Genomic DNA, 18,731 nt, shown 5'->3' on the forward strand with positions numbered 1-18,731 from the left:
ACCTTGGTTCAGTCTAGTACCCAGGTATATTTGAGTGGTTAGTTTTCCCATAGGCTTGAGTCCGAGGACCATGCAAGGCCTTGGTTCAATCTAACACTTCTGTTCTTCTGTAAGTAGCTAGTTTCACCATAGGTTTGAGTCCTTGGACCATGCAATACCTTGGTTCAGTCTAGTACTCAAGTATATTTGAGTGGTTAGTTTTCCCATAGGCTTGAGTTTGAGGACCATGCAAGGCCTTGGTTCAGTTTAACACTTCTGTTCTTCTGTAAGTAGCTAGTTTCCCTATAAGTTTGAGTCCTTGGACCATGCAATACCTTAGTTTAGTCTAGTACCCAGGTATATTTGAGTGGTTAGTTTTCCCATAGGCTTGAGTCCGAGGACCATGCAAGGCCTTAGTTCAGTCTAACACTTTTGTTCTTCTGTAAGTAACTAGTTTCCCCATAGGTTTGAGTCCTTAGACCATGCAATACCTTGGTTCAATCTAGTACCCAGGTATATTTGAGTGGTTAGTTTTCCCACAGGCTTGAATCCGAGGACCATGCAAGGCCTTGGTTCAGTCTAACACTTCTGTTCTTTTGTAAGTAGCTAGTTTGCCCATAGGTTTGAGTCCTTGGACCATGCAATACCTTGGTTTAGTCTAGTACCCATGTATATTTAAGTGGTTAGTTTTTCCATAGGCTTAAGTTCGAGGACCATGCAAGGCCTTGGTTCAGTCTAACACTTCTGTTCTTCTGTAAGTAGCTAGTTTCCCTATAGGTTTGAGTCCTTGGACCATGCAATACCTTGGTTCAGTCTAGTACCCAGGTATATTTGAGTGGTTAGTTTTCCTATAGACTTGAGTCTGAGGACCATGCTAGGCCTTAGTTCAGTCTAACACTTCTGTTCTTCTGTAAGTAGCTAGTTTCCCCATAGGTTTGAGTCCTTGGACCATGCAATACCTTGGTTCAGTCTAGTACCCAGGTATATTTGAATGGTTAGTTTTCCCATAGGCTTGAGTCCGAGGACCATGCAAGACCTTGGTTCAGTCTAACACTTCTGTTCTTCTGTAAGTAATTAGTTTCCCCATAAGTTTGAGTCATTGGACCATGCAATACCTTGGTTTAGTCTAGTACCCAGGTATATTTGAGTGGTTAGTTTTCCCATAGGCTTGAGTCCGAGGACCATGCAAGGCCTTGGTTTAGTCTAACACTTCTGTTCTTCTGTAAGTAGCTAGTTTCCCCATAGGTTTAAGTCCTTGGACTATGCAATACCTTGGTTCAGTTTAGTACCCAGGTATATTTGAGTGGTTAGTTTTCCCATAGGCTTGAGTTCGAGGACCATGCAAGGCCTTGGTTCAGTCTAATACTTCTGTTCTTCTGTAAGTAGCTAGTTTCTCCATAGGTTTGAGTCCTTGGACCATGCAATACCTTGGTTCAGTCTAGTATCCAGGTATATTTGAGTGGTTAGTTTTCCCATAGGCTTGAGTCTGAGGACCATGCAAGACCTTGGTTCAGTCTAACACTTCTATTTTTCTGTAAGTAGCTAGTTTCCTCATAGGTTTGAGTCCTTGGACCATGCAATACCTTAGTTCAGTCTAGTACCCAGGTATATTTGAGTGGTTAGTTTTCCCATAGGCTTGAGTCTGAGGACCATGCAAGGCCTTAGTTTAGTCTAACACTTCTGTTCTTCTGTAAGTAACTAGTTTTCCCATAGGTTTGAGTCCTTGGACCATGCAAGACCTTGGTTTAGTCTAGTACCCAGGTATATTTGAGTGGTTAGTTTTCCCATAGGCTTGAGTCCGAGGACCATGCAAGGCCTTGGTTCAGTCTAACATTTCTGTTCTTCTGTAAGTAGCTAGTTTTCCCATAGGTTTGAGTCCTTGGACCGTACAATACCTTGGTTCAGTCTAAACCCAGGTATATTTGAGTGGTTAGTTTTTCCATAGGCTTGAGTCCGAGGACCATGCAAGGCCTTGATTCAATCTAACACTTCTGTATAGGATGAAGGGGTTTGTCCTCAGCGCTTGGAATCTTACTTTTGGCATGATGACGGCCTCGGCCCTGCTTCACCGAAAGTGGGCCATCCTAGGGCCGGATCCTTGACCCCGCGGTGCCCTAGGCAGGGGTGGTTCAGACTTTTAACCTCACGCGTGGCAGTAACCCTGCCTTCAGTTTAAGTTTCCGCCCTCCTCGATTACGAGGCGTCCCCTGACTGTTCGCGTTTCACCCCTGACGTTTCGATGCGCGAGACGCGCTCTCATTAATATCCTCGTGGATTGATGCAGATCCAGCGGTCTATGGCCTCCTTGGAATTTGGTCAGGATTAATGCCGTTGATAACCCTTTTTTTGAATTCTGTGTGGATCAATTCCCACCAACCTCCACCTTCTATATAAGGATCTCTGGGGAGAAACGTCCTTCCACACTCCATGAACCCTCTAACAAAACAGGAAACACGTCCCTTCAGCTCTCTGAGCCCCTTCAATAACCCTGCCAGGATTGTGATAAGAGTTTAGAGAAATAGGGCGGCCTTGGATAGGAGTGAGGGCACACAGGCCAAAGGTCCTCCTTCCTCGGCCGAGAGTCGTTGTGGCTGTAGACCGCGTCAGACTTCCTACACGGCAGAGTTTTGGCGTTATCCTGATGGTGTCGTGCATGGCAGTCAGGAGGGAGGTCCCTGAAGTACATAATGCTCTTCTCTGGGGCGCACCCATGCCTGCCCTTCAGACGGGCAGTGACTCGCGCCTGGCCTATTCGTCGGTGGAGGCTCGCAAGATTACGTCATGTCCGGTGCCCGGGTGTTGCCGTCTGCAACAGCCAACCACTGTGGGGCTGGGAAAGAATCAAGGGAACATCATGGGGAGGGGTCGTCAGGCGCCCATGCATCTGCTTCTCTTTTCTCGTCGGCACCATCCGCACTGGCCCGGGGGTTGTTGGCAGCCTTAAAACAAGCTTGCCTCAGCCCCCTTCCCTAAAGTTAGTTTTAAAACAGGCCCGTCCGGGTCTCTGTTTGTAGAATCAGCTTTAAAACAAGCCTGTCTGAGCCTCTATTTGTATCTTGTATTTACTTTTCGATTAATAAAACGTTGTGATGTTTGTTTCCTTCTCCTATTCTTTGAATCTTTTACTTTCTTGCAACGATCATATCTTGTGCAAAAGTGTTATTGTTGGTTGTTACTTCGTTCTTTTTTTATTTATTATTTTTTTATTATTTTAAGTCGGGGTCAGTGTCGTCGGTGGTGACGAAAAACTACCCAACCTTGCACAAGCCCCCAACGATGGAAATTGCTAGCCGTTGCGCCTGCTAACGCCCTAGTTCTTCCCACAGACGGCGCCAATTGCAAGGAATCAATTTGGAAAGGCCCTCGTAAATCAAAAGGAAAATGACCCAATAAGCCCAAACAATATATTTTTAGAGAGTGGGTTCAAGAACTAGGCCCTAACAAACGGACAATGCCTAAAACAGGATTCACACCCGTTGAAGGCCGGCGTGCCAAAGTTACTCCTCAAGGTCTCTCCTCGACACCGATCCGAGGATCTTGACAGAGGTCCCATCCTTTCCTCTTTTTTTCTCCCCCCTTCTTTAACTGTTTTGTTGGTTCCCCTTATATAGTCCTCTTCTTACCATCTCTTTCTTCCACCTGTTGATCATCCATGCGCTTCCCTCCTGATCGTCCGTCCCATCAGCTGTATTATCAGTACTCATGTGATTTGCAGTGGCCAAGGTTGCCCTGTCCAGGAGTCACATCTCCATTAGTGCGGTTAGAGGGTTAGGTGAGCGCATTTATTGTGGAGGTGACAACCTGTCCTGGGCTTGTTCCTCCACTTGGTGTTGGCCTCGGTCCACCGAGGACAGGGTCAACCTCGGTGGGGGTCCTTACAGCTCAGGCCTTTAAACAACGTCCTCAGGAGATTCTCCCTCCTCGACATGGGCCTTGGGTTGGATGTAAAATGGGCCGAGGCTACCAGACTTTCAGGCCCCACAATCCCCTCAAAAAAACTATTTAATATGTAAATTATTTTTTTGTTACTAAGCACAAATATGGAGATTCGATCCTAGAGTTAAATATAAATAGAATAAGAGGAAGGCAAAGGAATTTAAACCATTAGCGGATTGATAATATGTAAATTCTTTTAATTGTCTTCTATTCCTGTTTGATCCAGCTTACATATTGGGCTCCCAATTTGGGCTTGGAGATGAGATTTCAGGAGGTACAAGTGGAACTTCGTCATGGTGATTTTTTGAATTCAAGGGTCGGTGTGTTTAAATATATAAGGTCATGCTAATGAGTGCCATTAGGGCCATTAGGGCACTCATTAATAATTCATTTTAGGAAGACTTTGATATCACTTTTATGAAAAATGAAAAAAGCAGTCAAAATATTAATTATTTTTTTCATTTCCCATAAAAACTTTCTTTAAATGAATTATTAATCAGTACCCTAAGGGCACTCGTTAGTATTTTCCTTAATGATATATAGCTTTTTAATTATTGATAAATTAACAACCTGTCAGCTTGTCACATTGACAACTGTAGAACATTTTGTGAATCTTAATTAAAAAAAAGGGGGGGGGGGTTTAAACAGCTAAAACTGGCACTAATTCGCATTTTTTTTAAATAATTTCTAGTGTTAATTACCTTTAGACTAATTCGCATGCCTACCCTGTATGATGTCAAAATCAATCAAATCATTTCTACTATGGGTCCAAAACCCCGAAAGGGTTTCCGATTTTCATCCTATAGGCCTTTGTAATGTGATTTATAAGATTATTAGTAAGGCGATAGCAAACCGTCTCAAGCCTCTGCTTAATTCTATTATTTCTGAGACCTAGAGTGCTTTTATTGCTGATCGTTTGATTACTGATAATATTTTAATTGCTTTTGAGTCTTTGCATCATATGAAGAATAGTTGTTCAGGCAAGAAAGGTTTTATGGCTATGAAATTGGATATGAGCAAGGCTTATGATAGGGTGGAGTGGGTTTTTCTTGAAAAAATTCTCCTAAAGATGGGTTTTTCGGATACATGGGTGGCTTTGATTATGGAGTGTATTACTACTGTGTCATACTCTATTCTTGTGAATGGTGAACCAAAGGCTGTGATTGTTCCCTCCCGTGGCTTACGACAAGGGGATCCTCTCTCCCCTTATTTGTTCCTCTTTTGTGCTGAAGGGTTAAATGCTCTCTTACGAAATGCTGCAGATGAAGGAGTGATTAATGGTTTCTCTCTTTGTAGAAATGGGCCTAAACTAGCACACCTGTTTTTTGCAGATGATTGTTTAATTTTTTGTAGATCTACTCTTGAGGAGTGTAATAAAATTCAAGAATTGCTTGCCATTTATGAGACAGCTTCTGGTCAAATGATCAATAAGGAGAAGACTACTCTCTTTTTCAGCAGGAATACAGATGAAGCTTCTCAGGAAGCTCTAAAAGTGGCCTTTAGTGTTCCGGTCATCAGACATTATGAGAAATATTTGGGGTTGCCCTCCTTTGTTGGTCGGGATAGGAATGCATGTTTTACTCAGATCAAAGAGAGGATTTGGGGCCGAATGCAGGGGTGGAAAGAAAAGTTGTTGTCTCAAGCAGGGAGGGAAGTCATGATTAAGGCAGTGGTCCAATCTATCCCGGTTTATTCCATGAGCGTCTTCAAGCTTCCGGTGGGTCTTTGCAAAGATATTGAAGCCATGATACGAAAATTCTGGTCGGGTAGTGGGCATGTGAGAAAAATTCATTGGGTTAAATGGAGCTCTTTATGTTCTTCTAAATCAATTGGTGGCATGGGGTTTCGGGATCTTCAGAAGTTCAATCAGGCTTTATTGGCTAAACAGGTTTGGCGTTTTCTTCATCACCGAGATACACTTCTCTTTAAAGTCTTCAGTGTTAAGTATTTTCCAAATGGTAATATTCTTGATGCCCTAATTCACCCTAAGTGTTCTTATGCATGGCGGAGTAGTTTGAATGCACGTGGTGTCATTGAGAAAGGTGCGATATGGAGGGTAGGTAGTGGACAAATGATAGATGTTTGGCATCATAGGTGGCTGCCTGATCTCAACCATAGTAAAATTATTTCACCCAACGCCAATAATGAGGTTAGTAGGGTGTGTGATCTGTTCCTACCTGGTACACGGACTTGGGACCCAGGGCGTTTGGCAAGCTGTTTTTTACCATGGGAAGCGGATATGGTGCGCAAAATCCAGGTCTGTGCAGATGGGGAGGAGGATATTTTGATCTGGCCATTGACTGATGAGGGTCATTATAGTGTAAGGAGTGCATATAGAATGCTTGTTGATAATGAGAACCAGTCGCTACCAAGTTCTTCTGCTCCTACTGGTGATGGTTCCATGTGGAAGAAAATCTGGAAGGTCCGGGTTCCTTATAAAATTAGACATTTCTTGTGGCGTGCTGCAAAGGACTCTTTGCCCACAAAACAGAACTTGGTGGCTCGACATATCCCTGTTGGTAATGTTTGTGATGGCTGTGGTGATCATTCAGAATCAGTGATGCATGCGTTGTGGCTTTGTGATCAAGTTCGTTCGGTTTGGATGACGGATCTGGGTTTTTTGTTTTTGGTTCAGGCAAAGTGCAGGACGTTTTTGGAGCTGTTGGAGTTTTTGTTTAATCATGGTTCTTGCTATCATGTTGCGCTTTTTGCTACTGTGGCGTTGTTTGTGGCAGTTCCGTAACAGGTTGAGAGAGCGTCAGTCAGTGTGGCCGCTACATGAACTGGGTGATCGGGCTCGGGGCTTGGTTGATGAGTTTTGGGAAGTTAATCCTCAAATGCAGAGTGCGCCAGTGCGTCGGTCCCTGGTGCATTGGTTTCCTCCCCCTCAGGACCATTACAAAGTGAACTTCGACGCAACTTTCTTTGCAGAAACTGGGTCAGCAGGTGTTGGTGTAGTTGTTCGTGACTGTGCTGGGCAGATTATTGGAGCTTTGCGGCAGAATATTGGCTCGGTTCAGTCTGTTGAAATGGCTGAAGCTTTGGCGGCTCGGAGGGCAGTGATGTTTGCTGCAGAGTTGTGTGTGTTTCGAGTGATTATTGAAGGTGATTGTAGTCGGGTTATTGCTGCCTTGAAGGGCTTTGGTCGATGCTGTACTTTGTTTGGTCACATTATTGATGAATCTAAGCGAATTGGATGAACGTTGAGGAGCTGTTTGTTTCAGCATGTTTAGCGTGAGGGAATAGGTTAGCTCACTGTTTAGCTAAAAAAGTAGTTTTATCTGCAGATACTGATGTATGGGTAGAATCTCTGCCTGAGGATGTGGAAGATGTTTTCCATTCGGATTTGCCTTGAACTTGTGGTTTTTTTTTTAGTTTTGGTTTTTCTTAATAATATTTCGCTTACCTTTGTCTCAAAAAAAAAAAATCAATCAAATCAAATAGTCAACCTTTAAACCTAACGGTCCTAACTCCCACCTCACCCAAAAAAAAAAAAAAAAAAAACCATTTATAGCAGATCTCAAACTAAAATTTAGTTTGAGTATTTTTCTTTTTTGCTAAATAAAAAAAATTAAAGTCTCTAATCTTTAGCATAAACTCATCAACCACATATTACATTATGATAATACCACATGTATTATTAGAGATTTGACGGATCTATTGTTATGAATACAACATATTTGTTGTAGTGCTACAACTCAAACTACTCAAACTCTTGATCTTAACAAATATCATATAAAACAGTACGAACTACCATACCATTCTCCACGGTAGCAAATCAAGAAATTGGTCGATGTGGCCGACATTGAGCCTAAAGTGGGGCTCAAGTTAGGTGGTGGTAGTGATGGAAGTTGGAACCTTACCTGGTAACCGATAAAGTCTATCTTTCTTCAAAACTCAAATTCAAAATCAATGATTCAAATCCACTCCAATACAATGACCTGACCTGACTTGTTAAAATTCCCTGGGGAATTGGCCACCTAAAATTTCAATCTTTTTACAAGTCGACATCCAAAAATTTCGCCATATGCCCAAATTTTGTTTTGTTTTATTTTTACTTTTTTTTAAAAATTAAATGAAAACTCCTTTTATTGATTTAATTTTTTATATATATTTTGTCGGCAAACACCTTTTTTTGTCCTGTAGTTTCGGAGGCCTGGACACAATTAAAAAGCAGCAAAAAAGTGGACCCAAAAAGAAAAAATTAATTTACTCAAAAAAAAAAAAAGAAAAAAAGAAGAAGAGAAAAGGTTCACACTTCACAGCGTTTTTTCCGCCCAACAAATCTAGAGAGATAAACAACAACGTTGAGAAATTCAAAATCGGCATTAATCTCTGTATCTCATCTCATCCCCAGACTCATCGAACTACTCTACTACTTACTTCTTCACTTCAAACCCAAAATTCAAAAAGAAGAAGAAGAAGAAGAAGAAGATGGGTTTCTTTATGGGACTGATACTAGGAATAGCAGTGGGGCTGGCGATAATCGTGGGACTTGTGAAGTCCGAGAATGCCCGGTCTAAGCGGCGGTCGGAGCTTGCTACTATCGTAGCTGCTTTTTCTAAGATGACAGTCGAAGATTCTAGAAAGATTTTCACTCCTGAGTACTACCCTTCCTGGCTCGTCTTCTCTCAGCGCCAGAAGTTGAGTCTTCTATTTTCACACACTCTCTCTCTCTAATAATGATTGTATAGATTATATAATAAAGGAGACTGATATAGTTGTTCTTGTTTGTTGTTACAGTTGAATTGGCTTAATGTTCATCTTACAAAGATCTGGCCCTATGTTAATGAGGTATTTTTTTGCTTGATTTTCTTCATTTTGAGTTGGTGAAAGGTGATAAGAGTGAGTTAATTGGTGTTGTAGGCAGCGTCTGAGCTGATTAAGGCATCGGTGGAGCCGGTGCTGGAACAATACAGACCCGCTATATTGTCTTCCCTCAAATTTTCCAAGTTCACTCTTGGTGCTGTTGCACCTCAGTTTACAGGTGATTTTGTTATCTGGGTTCGTTTCTTTTGGTCAGTGTGAGTTACTAATAGTGTTTTCCTTTCAACTAATTGCATGGCGGTTTATCTGGCTATTTATGTGTGTGTTTTTTTGTCATGCGATCATTAAGTCATCATCTAAATTGGTTGTGTGATTATTAAGGGCAAAATTTGGCTACAATTCTTATCAATATCTTCTTATTGGATGTGAATTTTTACAAATTCACTGTTGGATTATATTTTCTTTTTATATCATCATGCTTGCAAAATTTCTAGAAAATCAAAGATTAATAGCTATGTCATCAATCAAATGCTTAAATTTCAAGTTTTTGTAGTCTTAAATTATGCATAAAAAATAATCGAATGGTAAATAACATCTCATTGGCATGAAATTTGACATATATGTTAACAACATAAAGAACATGCAATCTAACTATTAGATTTTCAAAATATGTAGTCATTTTAATTTTTTTAGTGGGAGTTCTAGCCGTTGGTTACAAATTTGGTTGCAGCATAAGGCTACAACTAAACGAACTAATAATAGGAAGATGACATGTGCTCCTTTTATGTGCACACTTATGTGATTGTATACAAAATATACAATCATCTTAAGTGAGTCTCAATGCACATGATAGGAACACATGTCGTCTTCTTATTGTTGGTTGTCCACGTAAGGCTACAACCAAATTTATAGCCAAACTTGGTCCTGAGTTTAATATGTGCAAATTCGCCACATCTTTACTTTCTGTTTTGCTTTTTTCAACTTTTTCTTTTTGGGGGGTGGGATCAATTAAAATGATTGACAGCCCATTTGAGGTTAAAAAAAAAAAAAAATTTATGCCTATCGTCTTTAATTTTGCTTAGGTAATACTGTAAGCCCATTTGAGGTTAAAAAAAAAAAAAATTTATGCCTATCGTCTTTAATTTTGCTTAGGTAATACTGTGATTGAAAGTTAAATATTTATCTTGAGGTTCTTACTGATTGATGTTATTCTTTAGGAGTTTCTATTATTGAAAATGGAGAAAATGGTATCACCATGGAGTTGGAAATGAACTGGGATGGGAATCCTAGTATAATACTTGATATTAAAACTAGAGTTGGTTTAGCACTTCCAGTGCAGGTAATGTAAACGTTACTGCCTACTTGCTTTTCTCACTTGTAACTGACTGGTTGATTTTGAGTGGTCCAATGAATGTCTCATATTGTCTATGATTGTATTCCTGAATCCTAATGTTATTGATTGTTAAGCTTAGAGATCATTCTGGGATTTGATCTCCATATCACTACTATCAGAAGTCTGCCTTTCCTATCCAACTGTAGGACTGTTATACCTATATTTTAGCCCATTGTCTGAGAATTTTGTCAAACTCGTTCTTACCTGGCCAATCACATCTTTATCATGTGAATGGTGACCATGCAAAGCTTTTCAAGGTTCCTGTCCCACGATTTAATTATTTGCCTAAATATGTTTTTGGGTTCTTTTTATATATTCTTATTGTTTGGAAGATAACTCAATTGAACTGATATAACTTAAACCAGAATATTCAGATGCAGAATGATTTAAATATCTACTTTATCCTGTAAATTTATTTTTTCTGTCAAATGTTTTGCTAATTTCTTGTTGCATTGAAATCTGCATCTTTTCATTTGGTTACTCATGTAAGCAACAAGTAATCTCTTTACATGTCTGTGTTTTATTTTTAATTTTTTTTTGGAAAGGGGGGGTGGGGGGAGAGAGCTGTTGGGGATGAGCTTGAGCATGTATTTTACAACCATTGTTTTTAATGTAGATTGAGATATCTCCAATTTGCACATGGTGAGAAAGTGCAAAATATTGTGGCTCTATTTCATGCAGCTTCCACCACATTTGTTCTTGCAAAGTTCATTAGAAACTTTATCTTTTCTGGGAAGCATGACTTTCTCTGAAAATTCCCATTCAACCCAATGGGTAACCTTAAAAATGATTTTCCCCCTCTTTCATGTGTGAATCTGCAAAGAGATTAAGTGGGATTCTTGTCACTAAAGGCTCTTTGTAATGTTTTGAAATTGGTTTACTTATTGGAGTACACCAATAATGTTTATATGTAGCGTCCTCTTTGAATGCTTTAATTTGATTTTTAATATTTTTTCCTCTGCTTAGGTCAAAGATATTGGATTTACTGGGGTTTTCAGGCTGATTTTTAAGCCGCTGGTTGATGAGTTTCCATGCTTTGGAGCTGTTTGTTGTTCTCTAAAACAAAAGGTACTGTATCTACTTTTAAAGCCATCCTTGATATTGGAAATAGGTAAGTTATATGCACACATCTATCACATCAAAAGAGAGTTTTATGGAAATGCAGATGTACACTAGTGTAAGCACGTGCATGCCTCTAGTCTAGACACACACACACACACACATGTAGATCTTTAATGATGGAAGTGGGCAGGTATCCTGTCTGTGGGTTGTATATTCAGCTCAACAGTTTTTCATTTGGATTTTTTTTTTCTCTTTTTTTGGAGGGAGAGGGATTTGGGGGATAGTCTTTGGCAGTGTTTTAATTAGCTATTACAGGGTCAAGGAAATATTCATCTTTCTCTTCTCCCCCAACCTCACAGAAGTGTATGCACATACACCCACAAGCAACACATGATTTGTAAACATTTAATTTTTCTTGTGCAGAAAAATATGGATTTTACACTTAAACTTATTGGGGGCGACATATCAACAATTCCTGGGCTCTATGGTGCAATAGAGGTTTGAGCAAATTCCATCACGTCACTGCTCTTTCAATTTTTCTTTATTGTATTTTTGTTATTGGACACTAAGATCTTATCTGAGTGGTATGAGTTTTGAACCTTACTTTTAGGCCTGTCATATTTAAGTCTGGTTGGTCCAGTTAGACACCAAAATTTGTAAGCATTTTTTTTAAAGAAAAAAAAATGCTGTTACGGTGACTTAAAAATTGAGGTGCCTTGATCTCAAAATGAGGTTTTTGAAATTTTGATAATGTTAATTTGTACATGACATGCCGAGTCGCACTATGAAACTTTGAGAGAAGGTGATTGGATATAGGTTTAGATACGAAACAACAACATTGGATAATCAATTTGGTTTTATGCCAAAAAGGTCTACCATGGAAGCAATTTTCTTACTTAGATATCTAATGGGGAAATATAGAGAAGTCTGTAAAGATCTATGCAAGGTTTTTGTTGATTTAGAATAACATATGATAGAATACCTTAGGTTATGTGATGGGTTTTAGAAAAGAAAGGAGTTTAGTAATGATATGTGTGATAGAGTTGTAACTAATATAAGAACAAGTGGAGGCATCATAAGTGAGTTTTTTATTACAACAGGTTTGCATTAAGGATCAATTTTTAAGTCTATATCTCTTTGCACTGGTTATGGATGAACTCACTAGATTAATTCAAGATTAAGTCACTTCGTGTATGCTTTTGCTACGTGGATAGTTTTAGTGGATGAAACTAGACTTCAAGTTAAAGCCAAGATAGAAATCTAAAGGGATGCTTTAGATTAAGTAGGTCTGAAACAGAATATATGGAGTTTTAGTTTAGTATAAAGAGAAATAAAGATGAAGGGTTTTAAAACTTGATTTTCAAAAGATACCAACGAGTTTGTGCTTTTGATATCTTGGATCAATAATTCATAAGGATGGAGAGACTGAAGAGATGTAAATTATAGGATAAGGGTGGGGTGGATGAATTGGAAAGGCGCATTGAGAGTATTTTGTAGTAACTTTGTGATTGTAGAATACATATTAAGTTAAAGGAAAAGTTTTACAAGAATTTTGTAAGACCAACTGACCAACAATGTTATATGGTACTGAATTTTGGGTTATTAAGAAGCACATTGTTCATAGAATAAGAATAGTTAAAATGAGAATGTTAAGATGAATAAATGGAAATATAGGATATGAAGTGAAGAATTTAAAAAAAAAAAAAAATGAGGGTGGCTAATTTTGATTAAAAGATGTAGGAGTTGCTTAAGATGGTTTGGCCATGTGCAAAGAAGGGTAATTAGCGCACCAATGAGAAGAGTGATTTGATTCAGGTTGAGAGAATGCAAATGGGCAGAGGAAGACCTAAAATAACATTAGCAGAAGTGATAAAAATGACATTTTAGTTAATGAGATAACAAAAAGTATGGTTTTGTATAGGACAAAATGGTGGATAAGAGTACAAGTTGTAGACGTTGATTGATTTGTTGAGGATCCATAGCTAGCCCTAAAGTTTTGGGACAGTTTTGTTCTTCTTGATGTTACACATAAAACACACACCTTATGAGTTTTGAACCCACAACCTCAGTCTCCACCAATTCTTGTGGTTTGACATGTGGATATTAGGCTTTGTTCAATACATCCTTGCAAGTAGAGTCATGCAATAAGAAAACGTGTATGGTCTCAAATTGGTGATTCATAAAAATGATAGCATATTTCATACTCTACTTGACTATATGTACTCAAGCTTAATGTGGTTTGGGATTTATTCAGTTGTTTACAGAAAAATCAGAAAGATATTTAGGTGGGCTCTCCTAGCGTTATGTTTTAAAAGTCTGGGCTGAGTTTTGTATGTCTGATGACTGGTGAGCAAAAGATCAGCTCTTGTTTATTGGGTTTATATTGAAGTGTCAAATTTACGAATATTTGAACTTTGTTTGTTCCATTGGAGGAATTAGTTGATGAAATGAATATCATATTTTATTTGTTTAGTATATGTATGCATTTAAATGTTTACTGGTGCCAATTAATGTTTGCCTGTGTCAATGGCATTGCTTGGCCTCCTTTATAATGAGAACCAAGGTTCAAATCCCCCCTCCCCCACTTGTTGTAACAGTTGAATTATAAAAAGAAAAAGAAATCATGGTCGGCATGGTACATTCTTTTTGCAAAATTAATGCAACACGCTCAGTTTTAGTCTTTCTGCACTATGAGGAGGTGTATCCTATTTTAAATGTTGTCACGATTTGCATTATTATAAATCCCCTGTATAACTCTGAGGTATAAATGTCTATACAGGGTACAATACGAGATGCTATAGAAGATTCTATTATGTGGCCTGCACGGAAAGTTATACCTATTTTGCCTGGGGATTATAGGTAAAACTGCATATAGAGAACGATATGAACTAAACTTTAGAAAATTGCTATTATTTTTGTAACTCGATCCAAAAAAAATGCTATCATTCTTGTTGTTACCATTGGCATCATTGTGCATACCAAATGCATGAAAAGGCATGCTGATTGCTGGTGCCTCCCAATGGCTTAATCTTTACACACACGTGCGCGCACACACATGGGATGCTGGTGGTGGTCTTTGCTCATTGATGATCATTATCATAATTAATCAGCGGCATTTCATATGTGCCCTGAGTGACTAAATGAAGGTGTTGAGAGAGAGCGAGAGAGAGATGTAGTGTTCTTTGCTAATTGATTTGTATTGTGATTTCATTTGGTTTAATTATTGGTGTTTATTGTCGTTTAGTGACCTGGAATTAAAGCCTGTCGGGATATTAGAGGTGAAGCTTGTGCAAGCAAAGGAGCTAACAAATAAAGATATCATTGGAAAGTCAGATCCCTTCGCTGTGTTATATGTACGGCCTTTACCTGACAGAATGAAAACCAGCAAAACAATTGTAAGTTCTGCTTTTTCCTTATTTCTGGGTTTTTTTTTTTTTTTTTATTTGTTTTTGTTTTTGTTTTTGTTTTTGTTTTTCACTTGGGTTTGACAGAAATCCTACATTGTTTCTTCAGAACAATGATCTAAATCCAATCTGGAATGAACACTTCGAATTTGTTGTTGAAGATGCATCCACTCAACATTTGGTGGTAAAAGTTTACGATGATGAGGGGTTACAGGGATCTGAACTCATAGGGTGTGCTCAAGTGCTGCTGCGTGATCTTCAGCCTGGTAAAGTTAAGGATGTGTGGTTGAAGCTTGTTAAAGATTTGGAAGTCCAGAGAGATAATAAAAATAGGGGGCAGGTGAAAGCACAAAGTCCTTCCTTTGGATTATTTATTATTGTGATTGATTGTGGGTAATTCTACCCTTTTTTTTTTCAGTTGGAAAATCTTAACTTTACTTATTTTTGAGAGATTGCAACCTGTACCAAACTGAAACGTGCTATAATACCTAACCTCTACAATCTTAACTTTACTTATTCTAGTTCTAGCTGTACCTGCTTGAAGAACCCATGACTTGTCAATGTTGTAACACAGCTGAAAGGACACCTGCTTGGTTGCCTTGAAAGTGGATCCATTCATAAGAGAGTGACTAACACTCCTTTATCGGGCTTGGGACCGACTGTGAACAAAATATATGACACTAAGCATAGATACAGGCGGAGTTGTGGAATTGCCTTGAGGGTGTGAATTCTAAAATGAACTTGTTGGGATCTCTTCTATCGCTCAAGTCCTTTTTATATTATGCTCTTATACAATTGGAAAGTCATGTCTTTTGATTGAATCTTATGTTGATTTCTTTGCCTCTATTAAGAACTGGGGTACTCTATGAATTGACAATGACTGACTTAATATCTAGAAAATATTTGGAGCTGCTTTATAGTTTCAAGAGCTTTTTTAATGGTGCTTGTGGAATTGGATCCACAACTTGGATGACAGTGTTACCCCAATGCTACCAGGGCTACTGGTTTATATGAGTTGGCACTGATGAGATTTATAAGGCCCAATATTGTCTTATCCATATTAATAGCTACATTGTCAAAACAGCCATTTTCTCCCCAACCCTTTCTCTACCTCTTTTATCTGGTAGTGAACTATCTGCCGATAATAATTTAAAGTTTTTTGCCTTCAAAATGTTTTGGTGAATCATTTATTTAAAGCTTAAGATATAAGGTTTCTTATCAATTAGTGTTGCAAAGAAGTATTTATTTAAACTTAAATCTATATTCAATTGAGAGGTATAATTTCTGGAAAAAATTTATTTTGAAAGAAAAGAAGCGAATTATAGATTGACCAACAAGCCACACCGGTGAAGTTTTAAAGAACAGGTTTCTTATCTGAAGAGGATATTTGTATACTCTCTCTGTCTCTCTCCCTTAAAGAGAGCCCCAGTTAGAAATCATAGAAACTGACCTTCACAACCCCATACATTTGACTATCATGTGGACAACTTTTGGTCTGTAGTTGAGTGAGTTGGGCACTTTTGCTGGAGCATTATTAATTAAGAATATACAGAGCTCATAATGCTTAAATAATTTTTTGAGAATGATTTTTATGGGATATGAATTTAGAACAGTAGATCTCAAACTAGATTGAAACTAGCACTATTTTGTAAGTTTTCCCATTGTTAACTTGGCATTCTTTTTTCTTCTGCAATATGGATATTAAGCATATTAACTTTATTTCTTCTTTGTACTTTAGGTGCAATTGGAGCTTTTGTACTGTCCTTCTGGCATGGAGAATGGATTTACCAACCCTTTTACCCAGGATTTTTCAATGACCTCCTTGGAGAAGGTTTTCAAAAGTGGGGTGAATGGAATAGAATTTCATGAAAATGAGAAAGCTGCCATACAGAAGAAAAGGGAGGTTATTATTAGAGGAGTACTTTCTGTTACTGTGATATCTGCTGAAGACTTGCCTGCTGTGGATCTCATGGGGAAGGCTGATCCCTATGTTGTACTCACCATGAAGAAATCAGATATTAGAAACAAAACTAGGGTAACGTCTTGGTTGCTTAAATTTTTCTCACAGATTGGAAATCCTTAGGAAGCCCTGTTTGTAGATCAAACTGCATGGCATTTCATGCCTTCTTTCTTCTTTCTCCCTTCATTTGTTGTCTATTGTGTGTGGGGGTTGGGGAGACACCTTGCCCCTTGCATGTCCAGTAGTTACTCTTAGATTCTTGTGGGTGGAGTGCAGTCATCTCTAATTAGACAGTTTATAAATTCACTTGATCCTTAAATGATTTATTTTTATTTTGTCACGCAGGTTGTGAATGAGTGCTTAAATCCTGTTTGGAATCAAACTTTCGACTTTGTTGTTGAGGATGGATTACATGATATGTTAATCCTTGAAGTCTGGGACCACGACACATTTGGAAAGGTATAAAATGTTTTGCAATTTATTTCTTCAATAATTTTTGTATGTTTCATATGGATGTTCTTCTGATTACTGTAAGTGCAAAGCATGCTTTTTGACTCTGGCCCTTGTATGGGGCCTGTGGATTGGAAATTCTACCTAAACATGTTGGCAGCTTTTGAAGGGGCTATCTTTCTGATGTTGAACATTCCATCAGAGTGAGATTTGGATTTAAACAATGTATTGAAGTAACTGTCTATACTTGTTTATTTAGGATCATGTGATTTGATCTTTCTTAAACGTTGGCAGCATCTAAACTGGATCAGTAGACCTAATTATGCTGATTGATGAGTTTTGTGTCAAGTACTGTAGTTTAATGGTACCTATTTGAATATTAGGAAGAATAGAAATCATTTGACAACTGCACATATGCATGTGTATGTTTCAGTATCCTACCAAAAAAAAAAAGAAAAGAAAAGAAAAAAGTTTCCATGTATGCATGTCTTTGTGTATTTATATAATTGGATTGCTTGGATATATTTCTAGGCTATATAAACCATTAAAACGGTTGTTTAAAATTAGAACTTCCCATTGATTTCTGGTTTTGAAGTTGTGAAAACGTGAATGCGTTCAAACATAGCTAGTGTTAAAATTTGCAGCTTACAATGTTTTAATCTGGATGCGTTTATAATAAGTGTACTAACACTTATTTTTAAATCATGCAGGATTATATGGGGAGATGCATCTTGACCCTAACAAGGGTTATTTTGGAAGGGGAATACAAAGAATGCTTCCAGCTAGATGAAGCAAAATCAGGAAAATTGAATTTGCACCTCAAGTGGATGCCACAGCCAATTTACCGTGACACTTGAGTGTTTTTTGTTCTGCTGCTGACAGTAACTCCTTAAGTCAAGAACATTGCAGCCTGCGAAATTTATACAAGAACATTGCTGACACTGACACAAATTAATTAATTAATAAACCTTGCACCATGTATTTTCAAGTAAAAAGTAGAGCATTGTACATAATTGTTTCATAACTTAAGGCTGAATGTAAGTAGTGAAGTTTTGAAGAAAATACACCGTGTGGGTTGAAAGAAAAGAGCTAAAATTGTTGCATGAGATTGTTACATAGCGGTACCTTTTGTTTCACTCACATCTGATATTTGCTGATGCGTTCATTGACGTTGGTATTTGGCACCTGAAATTTTCATCCTGTTAAAGGCTGAACCTCAGTTGGATGTTGTGGATAGGTTTAAAAGCTACAAAAAATGGTGTACATCTTTTTTTCTTTGAAATCCCTTTACAATATCATGACAGGCCTCGAGGTGACTGGCTTAGCCATCTGATTTTATGAATAATTTCCCAGTGGTATCGTTATGTTTCTAGTTCAATAGGAATGACCTATTTAGCTGAAATACTATTTTGGATGCATTGTTTGATAACTTGATCTACCGTTGTAATCCATTTTGTGTTGATATTTGAATTTTGTGCTGAATTTTGTATTTATATATATATATATATATAGATATATTTTAGAGATTTTTCCTTAAAATCTTCTAAAGCCATTAGGTATTTCTCAACAGTTTATAAGGTAATCGAGCACCAGTCACAGTTTCCTAGAGCTGTAAACGAGTCGAGTTTTGTCGAGTAGTGCATGTTCAAGCTTGGCTTGTCAGGAAAAATCAAAAGCTCGAGTTTGGCTTAAGCTTGTGACAAGCCTAAAAATAGTATTTGAGCTTGAGCTCGTGAGAAAGCCAAAAAATCTTGAGCTTGGCTTGATTAATTAGTCAAGT

General features: G+C 38.2%; 2 protein-coding genes across 2 annotated transcripts; both read left to right on the forward strand.

Moving 5' to 3' along the window:
* The first annotated feature begins 2,632 nt into the window (after positions 1–2,632).
* On the forward strand, positions 2,633–7,115 carry LOC136062649 (uncharacterized). The gene is made up of 4 exons (XM_065761973.1): positions 2,633–2,803; positions 4,142–4,231; positions 4,811–6,502; positions 6,651–7,115. The coding sequence occupies exons 1-4, from the start codon at positions 2,633–2,635 to the stop codon at positions 7,113–7,115; spliced, it is 2,418 nt and encodes an 805-aa protein (XP_065618045.1).
* A 1,008-nt stretch (positions 7,116–8,123) lies between these two features.
* LOC112017489 (synaptotagmin-5) lies at positions 8,124–18,054 on the forward strand. The gene is made up of 12 exons (XM_065761965.1): positions 8,124–8,557; positions 8,657–8,709; positions 8,782–8,902; positions 9,900–10,021; positions 11,042–11,143; positions 11,561–11,635; positions 13,917–13,996; positions 14,382–14,532; positions 14,651–14,881; positions 16,280–16,576; positions 16,847–16,960; positions 17,662–18,054. Exons 1-12 carry the CDS (start codon positions 8,350–8,352, stop codon positions 17,806–17,808), a joined length of 1,701 nt encoding a protein of 566 aa, XP_065618037.1. The 5' UTR covers positions 8,124–8,349; the 3' UTR covers positions 17,809–18,054.
* The last annotated feature ends 677 nt before the right edge of the window (positions 18,055–18,731 follow it).

Source organism: Quercus suber, unplaced genomic scaffold, assembly GCF_002906115.3.
Source record: "Quercus suber isolate HL8 unplaced genomic scaffold, Cork oak 2.0 scaffold_436, whole genome shotgun sequence".
NCBI lineage: Eukaryota > Viridiplantae > Streptophyta > Magnoliopsida > Fagales > Fagaceae > Quercus > Quercus suber.